Here is a 13,974-nt window from a genome sequence, read left to right as displayed (position 1 = left end):
CTCTTTTTTTAATTTCCTCCTCGTCGCCGCCCTCTTCTCTCTCTATCTAGCGTCGCCGCCCTTTTCTCTCTAGCGTCACCGCCTTCTCTCGGTAAAATTTATATTGGTGTAATCTCAATTTCTTTTCTTTTTGGTCGAACTATTTAATTGTCCATAGGATTTTGAGATTTTTATTGCGGTACACATAGCCCGGCATATTTTTTTTCTAGGGTTTTAGCTATTGTTTGGTGTTTCCTGATTTGGAATGGGATTTCACCGGAATTAGATTTGGAATGGGAATTCGCCGGAATTAGATTTGGAATGGGATTTTAAAAGAATCGGCATTTGTACGTTGCCTTTTGATCTTGTTTGTTGTTTCTAGGGATTTTTATCTATGATATTATTGTCGATTTTTAAAAAAAATGTTATTAGGTGTTTCTAGGGTTTTATGCTACCCATTTTGAGATTTTTTATTGCGGTAGTATTTAGATATGAAGTGTTTCTGATTGTTTCTGTGTTTGGAATGGGAGATTTCACCCGAATTAGATTTGGAATTGGTATTTAGGTGTTTGGAATGAATGGGATTTTAAAAGAATTGGAATTTGAGAATGTGGCTTGCCCTATTCGCATTCAATCTTCCCCCAGACCCATTGGATTCAGATCCAGAACACCCAATTGATAAATACATACAAGGTGTAATTTTTATCAGTTTTTTTAACATTCTAGGGTTTTTACGCTTCCTTGTTTCTGGAATTTTGTTATTGCCGTTCTGTACACTCACACACACAGTCCCACACACAATATGTAATTTTGTTTTCTAAGTAATTTTTTGACTGTCTGTTAAGTAATATTATATATGAGGTTGTTTTCCTACCTTTAAATTTGTCTATTTGTCTTTTGTCTTTTGTCTTGTGACCTTCTTTTTGGGACTTCATTTGTTTTCGTGTTGCTGAATTTGTGAAGCTAAATGTGTTGACAGGATTTGTCTTGCCCACCAAATGTCTCTTGATCTTGGCAAGAAGCATCAGTGGTTTCTTCGCTTTGCTTTTTGTTTCATGAACCGGGGTAGGTTGTGGTGTACGCAGAAGATCTTGTTTCGGCATTGGACTTGAAGGGAATTAAAAGGGTTGGCAGGTGTTTGTGGCATTTACAAGCCTTTCTTTTGTTCAAGGGTTTACAAGTCGCAATATATATATTGTGCAAAGGGTTTCATCTATGTGGGATTCAAAATTTTATTAGATTGTCGGGGTGTATTATTGGTATACTATATGGAGCGACTGTCCCTCTCTCCGGGATTTCGTTTCCATCCTACGGATGTTGAGTTGGTTATGTTCTACCTCAAGAGGAAGGTATTGGGAAGAAAGTTCAAATTTGAAGTCATTTCAGAGGTCAACATTTACAAGTTCGGTCCATGGGATCTCCCAGGTATTATTACTTCTCAGCCAATTTAATACCACTTTAAATTCACTTTCTTTTCATTAGGTTTTACTTATATGTAAATGTGTGTAACGCATGCTTTTGTCATTTTTTTTAGACGCAACTGTTTTATGATCTGATATATGTTTCTTTTACTTGGTCCATGGAATTTTTTTCTGCTTTCTGCTTGGTTTGTCCTTTATATCATCCATTTTTTTTTTTGGCATTAATGTTTATCCTTGGAAGCACCTTCTCATTATTTTTACTGCAAAGCTACCATCTTGGTGCATGAATGAATTTTCTTTTTTATTTTTACTGTTTCCTTTATGTGGTTCCGATAAGCTACCATATTGTATTTACATTTCCTTTCCTTTATGTGGTTCTTACCTGATGCTTGGTGTTTCCTCCCTTAGATAAATCTTGTTTGCCAAGTAAAGATCGTGAATGGTATTTCTTTTGTCCGCGAGAGAGGAAATACGCAAGTGGCTCCAGAGCATCTCGCTCAACTGAAAATGGGTATTGGAAAGCCACGGGAAAGGATAGGACTGTTCTTTACAACGAACAGGCAGTGGGAACAGTGAAAACTTTGGTTTTTCACGTAGGCCGTGCACCAAAAGGAGAAAGATCTGATTGGGTTATCCATGAGTATAGGATTGACGATAAGGGTTTGGCTGAAGCAGGAGTTGTTCAGGTAATGTTGTTCACCCTTTGTTTTCTATTCTGAAGTATTTATTTTCAGATTCTTTATGTCTGTGGTGTATTTGTTTTCAGATTATTTATATCTCTGTCCATTTGTTACGTCTATGCTTAAAGCTTGTTCTATTTATATTTTGTCTTAAGTCGTACTCTTGCTACTATACTGTATGCACAAGTGTTTGTGGTCGTGTCTTACATGTTTCTGCTATACATGAAAATCCAGCACAATTTTTTTTTTGATAAATAAAATGTATTAGAAAGCGTTCAAGAGGGGAACACATCCCAAGAATAAACAAAAAACCAAAGAAAAATACAAGAAAGCGAAACATAGTGTCCTGCGGATCCAAAGAACCCAAAATGACCACTATCTCGTCTAGAGATATACAATTTCTTCCCATTACCCAACAAAAAAGGGAACTAATAATAGAAAATATCAGCGTCCCAATGGGGGTTTCCTCCCCCTCAAAATATCTTTTGTTACGCTCTTTCCACATGCTCCACCAAACATAATGGGGAATCCGAATCACCTTCCAACTGTCCCGAGCATGAGCCCCCACCCTTTGGCCCCTCCAAATATCAATCACCTCCCTTGAGGACTGAGGCATAACCTAATGAATACCAAACAAACCAAAAATAAGGCTCCAGCAATTTTAAAATGTTGGTTGTACTTTGTTATTTAATTATTTCTTTCTCAATTGCGTATTAAAGAAGATGGTTTATTGTCTTTTGTTGCATTTAATGAGACTAGCTTTTGGAGTTGCTGCTCAACGTGATAATTCTGAGACCAATTGAAGTAAAATTGATTTCTACAGATCTTGGGAATCTGTTGTCACTGAATTTGGGATTTTTTAGTAGAGGATATTGGTATTGTTCCCCTTCTCGGGTTTTGTGTTTTGAAGGAATTCTTCAATTATACCTTATAATTGACACTCTGTTAATACTTAATTTGGCTTCTGCATTAGGAGTGTGAACCAGGTGATATCGGTAAGGTTGTTTGCTTTCTCATTTTTTGTCTTCCTTGGAACCTACGTAATGACCATAATGGTATGCTCCTCATTAGAGGCACTATGTTCAGTCGAAATTTTAGTGCTTTAATCATGAAATGATTTTGGTGTGTACTTCAATCACCATGTAACACTTGTCTTTTATAGCTTGTTGCTGGAAGTTCTCTCCATTTATTCCTTTTATCATGTAATGCATTTGCCTTTGTAAACTCATTGATGTGGAAAGAGGTCTTTATCAATTTTAATTCACATTCTTGGGCTCTATGTTGCAGGATGCATTTGTTATCTGTAAAATATTTAAGAAGAGTGGCTCAGGTCCAAATAATGGTGCGCAATATGGAGCACCATTTAACGAGGAAGATTGGAGTGATGACGAGGAAGATGATTTGTCCCCAGAAGCTTTAGTCCTGCCTGATGATCAGAACAGCGCCTCTTTGTTTGAAGCTAGTCCATCTCATGCTGTGCCTTCTGAAGAGGTACCTCAACCTCTGCTAGATGACGATGATCTTGGTTTGTTACTGGCCATGTTTGTGGATGATGGTGATTTGCTTTCTAGTGAGAACGAGAATGTGGTGCGTAACTGCTGCCATTTTTACCAATAAAATGCCCTTCTGTGACTTCTTTCCAATTAAGTTCATTTCTATCTAGGCCATAAAGACGTCTTATTCAAACCATGAAGACATCTAAGTCACTTGTAAGTTTAAATTTAAACTTCCAATAGTCCAAAGTGACTGTCGCCATGTTCATTGACCATTTGGCCCTTATGGTGTAAATCATCTTAAGTCCAAGGGTCAAGTCAAATCATTCTAGGGACCATGGCATGAAATATATATATATATAAATAAATACTCCATTTGGTCCTAGGATCATATCGGAGTTCTGGACTTGCAACTTGAATTACTTTACAACATGTCTAGCTCTCACCAAGCATATACTACCCCCCATGATCTTGACCTTAGAATTCCATCATCATAATAATCCATAGCATGAGCTTTGACTACTTGATTTTCATAAATAATCTGAAAATATCACACTCAATAAATTGTTTAATTCTCACATACATCTTTAAAATCACTCATTGGGTTGAAACCTTGGGGTTAACATATTGGAGTGGGATGGGATGCAGGTATATGCTTGTAAAATAAAGTTTTTTGGCAAGTATCATTAGAATCTGGGAACCACTATCTGGTTATCATTGAACAATTTGCCTAGTGATGTCAATTACTTATTTCGAAATTGTTTAGAGTCGTGAATCTTTTTTCCTTTTAATTATCATTTTTGTGGAAAAAGGAAGTTTCTGATTTGAAGCTTAGTGATTTGAGAAATAACTAGAAACTTTTGACCTCCTCAGATCGATTGCAGTAGGAAAGGTAGGGGGTTTGCTCCCAGATACTGATGTTGAATTTTTTTGTGTTTGCCTGTAGCAGCTTAGTAATATTGATCTTGACAAAAGGAGCAAAGCAGTATCTTCCTTGGATGGAAACGATATATATGGTTGTCTAGGGGACCTCGGTAACTGGTCAGAGCTGGATGGAGGTGGATTGAACTTCTCCAACTGTCTGAAAACTGACTGTTCTTCAAGCTCCATTCCTTCATTTTACAATTTTGAGTGAATCAGAAGGCACGGGGTTTACTGCTGACATCTTGTTGGAGTCTAGTTTGTTCATGTATTCTGCAGCCAAGTCCTACTCTCCAGTGCCTTGGCAAGAAACTCATCATTCTTTTACTTCAATTTTTTGTTGTCTATTTGTTACGGGTTTGATTTAAGGACACGTTACAATTCACCATTTGTTATACGAGTTCACGAACCTCTTATTATGATTGCAGGATCATTATTTGTTATATGATTCTAAAGGTGATGGAACCTTTTTTTTTTTTTTTTGCCTGGAAAGCATAATAATCCATATTTTCATTTGTCATTGTCTGTTATAATTCGTCCCAGGTGAAAAGCAAAGAAAACCACAGGTTTGAGAAAGAAAGTGGTTAATTGTGGCAGTGAGTTTACATTTTTGCTTAGTCTTAGTCTTGGCATTATCATGCCTATAACAGGTTTTGTCAAATTTATATGGAATGCTGTCAATAAGATGTTATGATGGAGAGACTCCTTTTTAACCAAAAAAGAGAATCTGCTTGTGCTGTTTGTTTTGCATGACTATGTGTAGGGTCTGACTTTGAGCATTCAGTATTATGATGTAGCATGAGCATTTCAAACAGCAGCAGATTATCTTTTTTGGGCCTGCCCCGCTTGGAGCTGTTTTGGAGAACCAATTATGTGTTCGGGGAGGTTTTGGAGAACCAATTATGTAAATTGGGATGGGATTGAGGGCTGCATTGAAAAATCTTGTGATGTTTGGGCAAATTTGGGAGTTTGATTGTCCCTCTCCGAATAGATTATAAATTCATTAAATTATCCTTATATACTATGATATATTATTAAAATGTGAAGTATATATATGCACACAAGAGGAAGCCATATTCCTCATTTTGTTTCGTGTTTTAAGTGAGAGGGATGACAAAAATCCCCACTGTTTGGGGTGGTTTTGGAAAACTGATTATGTAAATGGAGACGGGAGATGGAGTTTGCTTTGTAAAATTCAATGGGTTTTGGGGTAGTTATGGGGGTGAAAATTTAAACGGGAATGGGGAATGAGATTTCTGCTCGATTGTCATCCCTAAGTATGTACATGAAATTGTGATAGTTACGCTATTTGGAAGTTCTTGTTTGTCTTTTTGGAGGTGTTTGTAGAAAAGTCTGAAATCTCCCCTCCCTTCATTGGGATCCAATTTACAATACCCGATGAGCCACCATGCCTCCCCAGGTGGCTTGGATCAAACGGTGTTTGACTCTAATACCAATTATAATGGATTGAATAATCGTTTGTGATCCAACCTTAAAACTTTAGCTATTAGGCGATGCTATTACCTAACTACATCTAGATTACTTATAACAATAGTGATTTACACCAAAATCTATATGATCCACATTCTCCCCATCTAGATTAGGGACTAGAACCTCTATCATTTGATCTAGTTTTTAGGATTAGTAATCAATTGATGAATGTCTATGTTCATTTTATGAGAGCGCTTTACTATTAGGTATATCACTCTTGTCGAAGACACTGCAATTCTAAGTCAAAATTTTCACCACCCACAATTTTGTCATTGTAATTAATCAGTTATCAAAACGAAAGAAACCCATAAAACAAATGTAAATCCATATCATATTTACTCCTTCAAAAGCATGTAAAACATCACCAAAATGTGGACATGCAGATTAGAACGATCCAATGGCATTAGAAAGGCGCAGAAACTATGTCCCTTGGTCCTGGAATTCGTAGTTCGTTGATCCATTCCTCTTCCAAATCCATTAATGCATCTCCATTCTTCATTGCACCACTCACAATAGGCTCTAAGCCCTGAAATTGAAATATAAAAACATCATCACTTTTATGTAATTGAAGTGCTGGTCAGCTCTAATCTTTTCTTTTCTGTTACGAAACATGAATATGATATAGATGGTATACTTTTGGATAAGATAACAAAATCGAAAATTCGAGAATCATGAAATGAATGAATTTTATAAATTTTGCCTCGTAAACATAAGAAAATATTACATTTATTTACGTGAAAGATATAAAAGCAATCAATCATTTCATGATTAAAAAACCGTAAGAGAGTTTGGAAGACAGCATAAAATAGATGTAATGTATATTCATGTGTACGAAGTTGGTAATATATACAGAGAAGCACTATTAATTTATTGTCATCCACTTCATGTTATCTTTATTCTACACTTCAAATCCAATTCAAAAGTTAAAGCTTCACATATATTAATGTTAGATGAACCTTAATTTTTTTTTTTTTTTTTTTATTTTATTTTTTGTGCTTCTATAAAGGACACATATATACCCAATAAAAGAGAAAGTCAAGAAATATTTCTTGCAATTTATCTTGATTAATATAAATAGATAAACAAGTATCGTGATAAAATTATAAACAGCTATAAGCAGTTTGTTCTGTTTTATACCTATAATCAGGCACGGGCCCATGAAGGGTCCATTTTTTTAATTTACAAATTTACCTATAGATTTTGTAAAAATCTTTAAAATGTCTATTTTTTTGTAAATTTTTTAAATATGCCTCCACTCAATTCTAATTCTAATGATACCCATTCTCTAAGTCCATCATTGTGGGAAATGCAGGTCGATGACAAATGTGTGTATTTGTATATGTGATTAATTTGTTATTTGAGGAAGAAGCTCATGGGTAAATTGTTTATTTTATGCCTTGATAGTGGATCGAAATAGTTATTCATCTTATCTAGCTAATCATCACGATTTCAAGCCGAGCCCAACACATTTATGCTTGCACTTCACATGCACTTTGTTTCCGCCCGGCACTTTTGTTGGTTCACTTAGGCTTGACTTGGAATCGTGACAAGTTTCAAAAACTAACCTCAAACTCAAATTCAGATGGTTTAATAAAAATTGTCAACGTCATACTGATTTTGAGCTTTTGTTCGGGATTGCTTTGACCCTTTCAAATGAATCTACGTAAGCTAATTCTTGAAACTCATATGTTCATAACTATATAAATTTTAAGCTCACACAAGTCTATGTTTGCAAATTTCATGAACACATAAGAGCTTAGATGAGACAAACTTAACAATGTTTCAAATTTACTCGTTTACTTAATGAATCAGACCGAACTTTAAATGAATTTATTCCAAACTGAAAGCTTGATTCATTTGCAGTATGTATACATATATAAACGTGAAAACAGATGAACCAATATAGCAATAACAAAAAAATAAAATAAAGCATGCATGGCTGATTACATACTACTTTTCAATTTTCCGAATAATTTAGAATTTCATTTCAAATGGTTTTTAATACTCCGTAAATTATTAATTACCTCCGTGAAAATTCTCAAAGCTTCTTCTGTGCCTCTCGTTTTCATCACGGATAATGCTGCATCCTGTGACCAAATCAATAGCCACAAAAATTATAAGACAAAAATATAAATAATAATAATAATTAATTAATTAATAAATAAAGCTATGAGTAATATATAATAGCATTAATTACCCTTGCAAATTGAATTTGATCAAAATGGAGAGTCAGTGGCTCTTTCTCAATTGATGACTTCCTCTCAATGTGAACAACCATGGATGAACCTCCCATCTTAGAGAGAGAAACAAAATAGAGAGAGAAACAGAGACCAACTTTATATATATGTATATATATATCTTCTTATGTCCGGCCAATTTATACAAGGGTGAGCGTAAGGTGAGCTGGAGGAGCACGTTACATAACGTGGCACAATCGAACAATTTGATGAAACACGTGGCAGTTGATGAGCTACTTTCTAATACAGTTAGATATTTTGATTTTATAACTTTCTAATAAGAGAAACAAAAATCAAACTGTTTCAACAAGTCTAACGTGTTTTGTGTCTTACGTGTCGTCGTGTTTTGAGTGACATGATCAACATTGGATTTATAATTAATTTATGATCCAGTAAAGAAGAATAAGGTAAAAATAATTAGGTGTAATTACATCTACATCCTCTTGGTAGTTGGTACACTTTGTCCTGCAGTACCGAGTGTATTTTATTATTTAAAGTGGTGAGATTCACTATTAAAAGTAGTAAACTTTCAAAATACATGTGAACTTAAGTGGCGGAGTGCTGTGAAATATATATATAAAAATATATGTGTGTGTGAGAAAATTACGTTCCTTTTTGGAGAGTTTTTTTAAATTTGAACAAATTATATAAAATTTCATAATACTCTTATATTATAATAATATATTATATTACATTTTATATAAATAAATAATAAAATTGTCATTTTATAAAATTTATTGAACATATTTGTCGATACAAATGAATAACAATATGTAATCTATCCAAGCAGAAAAAGCAAATTACAATTTTGTCAAAAGACACGAAATTTCCAAAATCTCTTATTTTTTGTTCTCTTCACTTGGATAAAATATTTTACCCGATTACCTGCACATTATCAAGTAAAACTACTAATGAATGTTTAATAAAAATAATTGTATAAAACTCCCATTGAACTCCCCCTTAAGAAAGTATCCAGTTTTCTCTCCCTGAACTCCCTCTTAAGAAAGTATCCAGTTTTCTACCCCTTTTTGGAACAAATTGACAAAGATATTAATGTCTGCGCAGAGAAAATAGAGAGAAACTGTTAAAGCGAGCAGTTAAACATGTCATTTAGTTAAAAAAAAATAATAATATCCACAAAATAATGACAATGTTAACAAAAAAAAAAAAAATGATTTCATGAATGCATAATTAGAGAACAAAATATTAGGCATCAGCATCTCCCAAAAATAATGTCAGAAGAACATCAATAATCTCCACCATCATCCTTATCACCATCATGATCATCGCCATCCTCAGATTCTCCATCATCATCCTCAATTACCAAAGATGGATCTGGGGGAGCAGTCTGTAGACATCCTCTGAAGAACCACCTATCTGTTGTCCTTTAAGCAGTCTCATCTCAAGCTTGAGCTCTCGAATATCATCCATCATTGACTTCTAGTTCTGAAGTAGAAGAGAGTACAACAAGCTCGCATCTTCTCTAGAAAAATTTCCTTTGGGAGGAAATAGCTTTGTAATCTCTAGAACCTGTGACGATGTCTCTTCAGATCCTCTCTGTGCTTTCCTAGCATTCTCTCTAGCTTTCTTGGACTTGTTCAAAGCATGGAGATCCAGCTCAGTCATGATACTATGATGATATGCCCTAGGAGGAATCAGAATTTTGTGTTTCCTATAGAAACTCATGATGATAATTGGAAACGGAGATGAATAGTGACGAGAGTTCTTCTTGTAATGAACCATCATCAATTGCACAATGGATGGTGAAAGCTGAATGTGTTCACCTATAGCAAGAAAATATAGAACTTGTGCTCGTTCTAAGGTGATCTCGTCCTTCTTCCCAAAGTAGCCCAGATTAGTAATGGCAAAAAGATTAAAGAATGCTGCTTCATCTGTGAGAAAATGAGCAGGAATGTACTGATCCATGAACACAAAGGACATTGGCAATTTGAGGCAATTCCGAACCCGAACCTTCCAAAGGTAAAACCTTTCCTAAAATTGGATCTCTATTCATGATATCCAAGATTGCTTGTATCTTTTCTTCATCAACTATGTAGTCCGTCCCAAAAATAGACACCATAAAATGCATCTCAAATATTTCTCTGATATTGGAATAAAAGTAGTGAACCATATCCGGAGAAAAATTACCTTTACCTAGCTTTGTGAAGAACAACCATTTGTTTGTCTCAATGTAGGTAACAAGCTTCTGCCCAGCACTGTCTCAAAGCTTTTTTAGATTTATATTCCTCTCGGTTTTGATTGGACCGCCTTTGTAGACGTCATTATACGCCTTCCAAGCAAGAGCATTATAGAAGTGATCTTCTGTAAACTCGATCTTCCCTGTATCAGAAACAAATAGATACCCAACTGGTATCGCTTGTGACGGAGAATCAGTCGCCATATGAGTGGAAGATGTGTCCATTGGAGCATTAGAACCTCTTTGGGGTTCTCAGATGACGATGCTGATTCGAGCTCTTTTGGAAACTTTCGTAACCTCAATTCCTTTGCCTTTGGCCTCCTTGGATATTCTTGGTGCTATTTGATTAACGAAAATTTTTGGTTTGAGGCTTCAAAGTTCTTTCGGTAATTTTATCAGACACCTAGTGTGCAACCCCAAAGGTGTTCTTGAGAAAGCTTTGTTTCAATCTTCAAACCTCCACAAAATCAATCACAATGAAAAACCTCACATAATCCTTAACAATTTTACCCCCAAATTCTTCAATCTTCTTTAACAACTCCATAGATTAACCAATCCTCTAAGTTTAGACCCAAACTCCCAATTTCAATTTCAACTTTAAATTTTGAACTTCAAATCTTTGTATTTCAATGCTCAATGATTTCAAAATTCCAATGCAATGAAAACAATTATAGAGATGGAATGATGAATAATGTATGAAGTGTGTTATATATGTGCTCGGGTGAATATATGAGAGTATATGTGAGAGGAAAGGCAAAAATCGCACAAAGAAAGGGTTTAGGAGTGTCCCTTCAGCGCGCAAGATGCAGGCCTTAAGTGCCCATGCTTGAACCGGTTCAAGAATTGTGGAACCGGTTCAAGTCGGGTAGTTTCTCTTTAAAGGAACTAAAAATATCTTGAACCGGTTCAACAAATTTGGAACCGGTTCAAGTCAAGCAGTTCCAATTTCATTGAAATTTTGCAACCTTGAACCGGTTCTAGGAATCCATAGTAGAATTTATCAGAAAATTTTTCTTCCAGATTTTTCAAGACACTCAATAATCAAACAAACCCAAAAAAAAAACCTTCTAGAATCTAAAAATCAAAATCTTTTTGAATTTTTGAAAAAAATTTCCATTTTTTTAAATTTTTTTTTAAAAACAAGAAACAAATCATTGAGTAGAAATATCATAATCTTTCAAGTCCACACATGATCCAAATTTCTAGAGAATATTACGAATATCTATGAACACAAATTTTTGACTCCATAGAATCTTCAATAAATTTCAAATCTCAAAAAGCAATCACAACATGAAATTCAACTTGCAAATTTTATTGAAATATTTAGAAATCAATTTAGCAAGTTCATGTATGTGTGTGAAATCCAATCTCATCAATTTTTAATCAAATTTCATCAAATCATTGTCTAAATCATACGGATTGAAAAGTATCAAGATAAGATTGTTTTTGAGCAAATTTTTCTAAGTAAGGTGGTTTTCACTCTTAAGAGCAAACAACAATTCCCAAGTTCAACTTGTCGCCACCTTTCTTTTTACTCAAATAACTCCACTTCAAAGTTTAATGGAAGCTTTCGACCCAAACTCAATAGGTAGCCTTTTCCTCAACAAAGAATTCAGCAAATTTTCAAAAAAAAAAAAAAAATTCATGTTGAATATTGCTTTTATTTTATTTTATTTTCTTTAAACTATAACCTTTATAACTTTTGTGATTAATATAACCTAAGAGTTGCGTGTGTTGCACATGGAGGAGGAAATTAAGTGTTTTCACTTGCATAAATAATATGGAGAAATTTTTTTTTTGGGTCACAGTTCGCAACAAATTATTGTTGCTAGGAAATTGATGACTTGTTTGGAGGATGGAAAAATTTCATATTCTTTTGAAGTTAGATAAGAAGTCTGATTGACATTTACTTGTGTTAAAGAAACAGGGCGTGTCAAAGACATGATGGTGAGATCGAACACCTATATAAAGAAGAGGTGCACGGTGTGTATAGGAAAGTTGTAGTTAGTGAACTTTTGATGAATAGAATTACCGATTGACTTTCATTATCTGTAAGTTTATCACGGATCAGTGGTACATGGATTTAGTTGCAGAGTTAACTTTTGAAGATGCTCCAATTTAAACAATGGGTACAGACGAAAGCTGGTGATACCAGACTAACGATACTTTTTGCAGACAAATTAGACGGAGGATGTAAGGACTGAAGTTCACCATTTTAAGTTCTTTATTCATCCAGATGGAATTATGATGCTTCACAGTATTGAGAAGATGTTTGGAGGACAGGCAGGAAGAGGGATAACGTGATTTTGTCTCCAATCCTAATATTTATTAGATAGTCGAGATGGACCATCAGTGTAATACCCCTAATTTTAAAAGGATAGTCTTGGTATTTTATTAATTGTTTTAATTGTGTTTTTAATTCTTTATTTGATTTCTTGGTTATTTGTTTAATTGTTTATATGAATTAATTGATTATGTGTTTATTTGAAGTATTTGTTTAGTTGAGTTTTGTGTTAGATGATGTGTATTTGATTATTGAATGGTAGGTATTTTCTTGTAATTAATGTTTAGGAATTAAATGTTTTAAATGGTTGTTTTATTTTATTTTATTTTAGTGGTTATGGATTTTAGTCATGGGCCAACTAATTGAGTTTCATGGACTACTTGGATAAGAGGTTAAATGGGTACGAATAATTACCCATGGATAGTGTATATGTATATATATATATATATATAAAAATATACATATATATTTAAGGAAAGTCCTTTGATGATAATCTAATGTATTTATTTTACTTAAATAAAAATAATATACATAGATTACACGTAACATATATTTTGAGTTACCTTTTTAGTATTTTTTTATTATTATTTTCTTTATTAATTTGAGGAGGATTGGGAAAAGGAATAGGGTTATTATTTACCCTATAAATATGTAACTATAGGTTTGAAAAGAGGACTAGAAATATATCACGTAATATTTTACAGAGAGAGAAAGAGGAAGAAGAAAGAGTAGAAAGAAGAAGGAGGTTAGGATTTTTATCAAATCCCTAAAGGTAAGTTCTTGTTCTATATTTCTCCTTTGATCTGTGAAATTTATATCTATAGTATAATCTTAGGGTTATGTAAAGAACAATTAAAATTGAAATTTATATTTTAATTGATCTAGAAAAATAGATTTCATCAATTATATTCCATGTTTGTTCTTGTTGTATGAATTGATAAGTTCAGAGATTTGATTTGATTATTTTATGAATTGTTACATGTTTTAAATGATGTATTTTTCATATTTGTATACTGATGGAACCTAGAAACATGCCTTAGAATACTTAAACAATAAAGATTTAAGTTTGTAGTAGAATTCTGGGTTGATTTACGTAACAGTGCTCGGTCCGCTATTACAGTGCTCGAGCCTTGGATGAAAAACTCGAGCCTGAAAGGAAAAGCTCGAGCAATTGAATGAAAAGCTCGAGTCCGAAAGGAAAAGCTCGAGCAATTGGGTGAAAAGCTCAAGCCTAAAGTAGGATGCTCGAGCTTGAAGCAAGGTACTCGAGC

At 34.0% G+C, this 13,974-nt stretch overlaps 2 protein-coding genes across 5 annotated transcripts; one reads left to right on the top strand and one right to left on the bottom strand.

Moving 5' to 3' along the window:
• LOC132267376 (NAC domain-containing protein 82-like) lies at positions 1 to 4,937 on the top strand. 4 transcript variants are annotated; one of them, XM_059768542.1, is made up of 5 exons: positions 1 to 91; positions 959 to 1,404; positions 1,809 to 2,086; positions 3,368 to 3,571; positions 4,523 to 4,937. In XM_059768542.1, exons 2-5 carry the CDS (start codon positions 1,248 to 1,250, stop codon positions 4,706 to 4,708), a joined length of 825 nt encoding a protein of 274 aa, XP_059624525.1. In that variant the 5' UTR covers positions 1 to 91; positions 959 to 1,247; the 3' UTR covers positions 4,709 to 4,937. The 4 variants fall into 4 exon arrangements, with proteins under 4 accessions (XP_059624525.1, XP_059624524.1, XP_059624523.1 ...); XM_059768541.1 differs by having other exon boundaries at positions 4,520 to 4,937; XM_059768540.1 differs by having other exon boundaries at positions 3,368 to 3,667.
• A 1,350-nt stretch (positions 4,938 to 6,287) lies between these two features.
• Positions 6,288 to 8,342, bottom strand: LOC132267378 (uncharacterized). Its single transcript, XM_059768544.1, has 3 exons — positions 8,183 to 8,342; positions 8,010 to 8,072; positions 6,288 to 6,511 (listed from the first exon to the last, which is right to left on the bottom strand). The coding sequence occupies exons 1-3, from the start codon at positions 8,276 to 8,278 to the stop codon at positions 6,389 to 6,391; spliced, it is 282 nt and encodes a 93-aa protein (XP_059624527.1). The 5' UTR covers positions 8,279 to 8,342; the 3' UTR covers positions 6,288 to 6,388.
• Positions 8,343 to 13,974: the final 5,632 nt, after the last annotated feature.

This window comes from Cornus florida, unplaced genomic scaffold, assembly GCF_030987335.1.
Source record: "Cornus florida cultivar Cherokee Brave unplaced genomic scaffold, ASM3098733v1 CherokeeBrave_3.0.0_Hap2_Chr07, whole genome shotgun sequence".
NCBI classification, from domain to species: Eukaryota; Viridiplantae; Streptophyta; class Magnoliopsida; order Cornales; family Cornaceae; genus Cornus; species Cornus florida.
The sequence above is the reverse complement of the archived record's forward strand: the minus strand, read 5'-3'. Positions and strand labels throughout refer to the sequence as shown.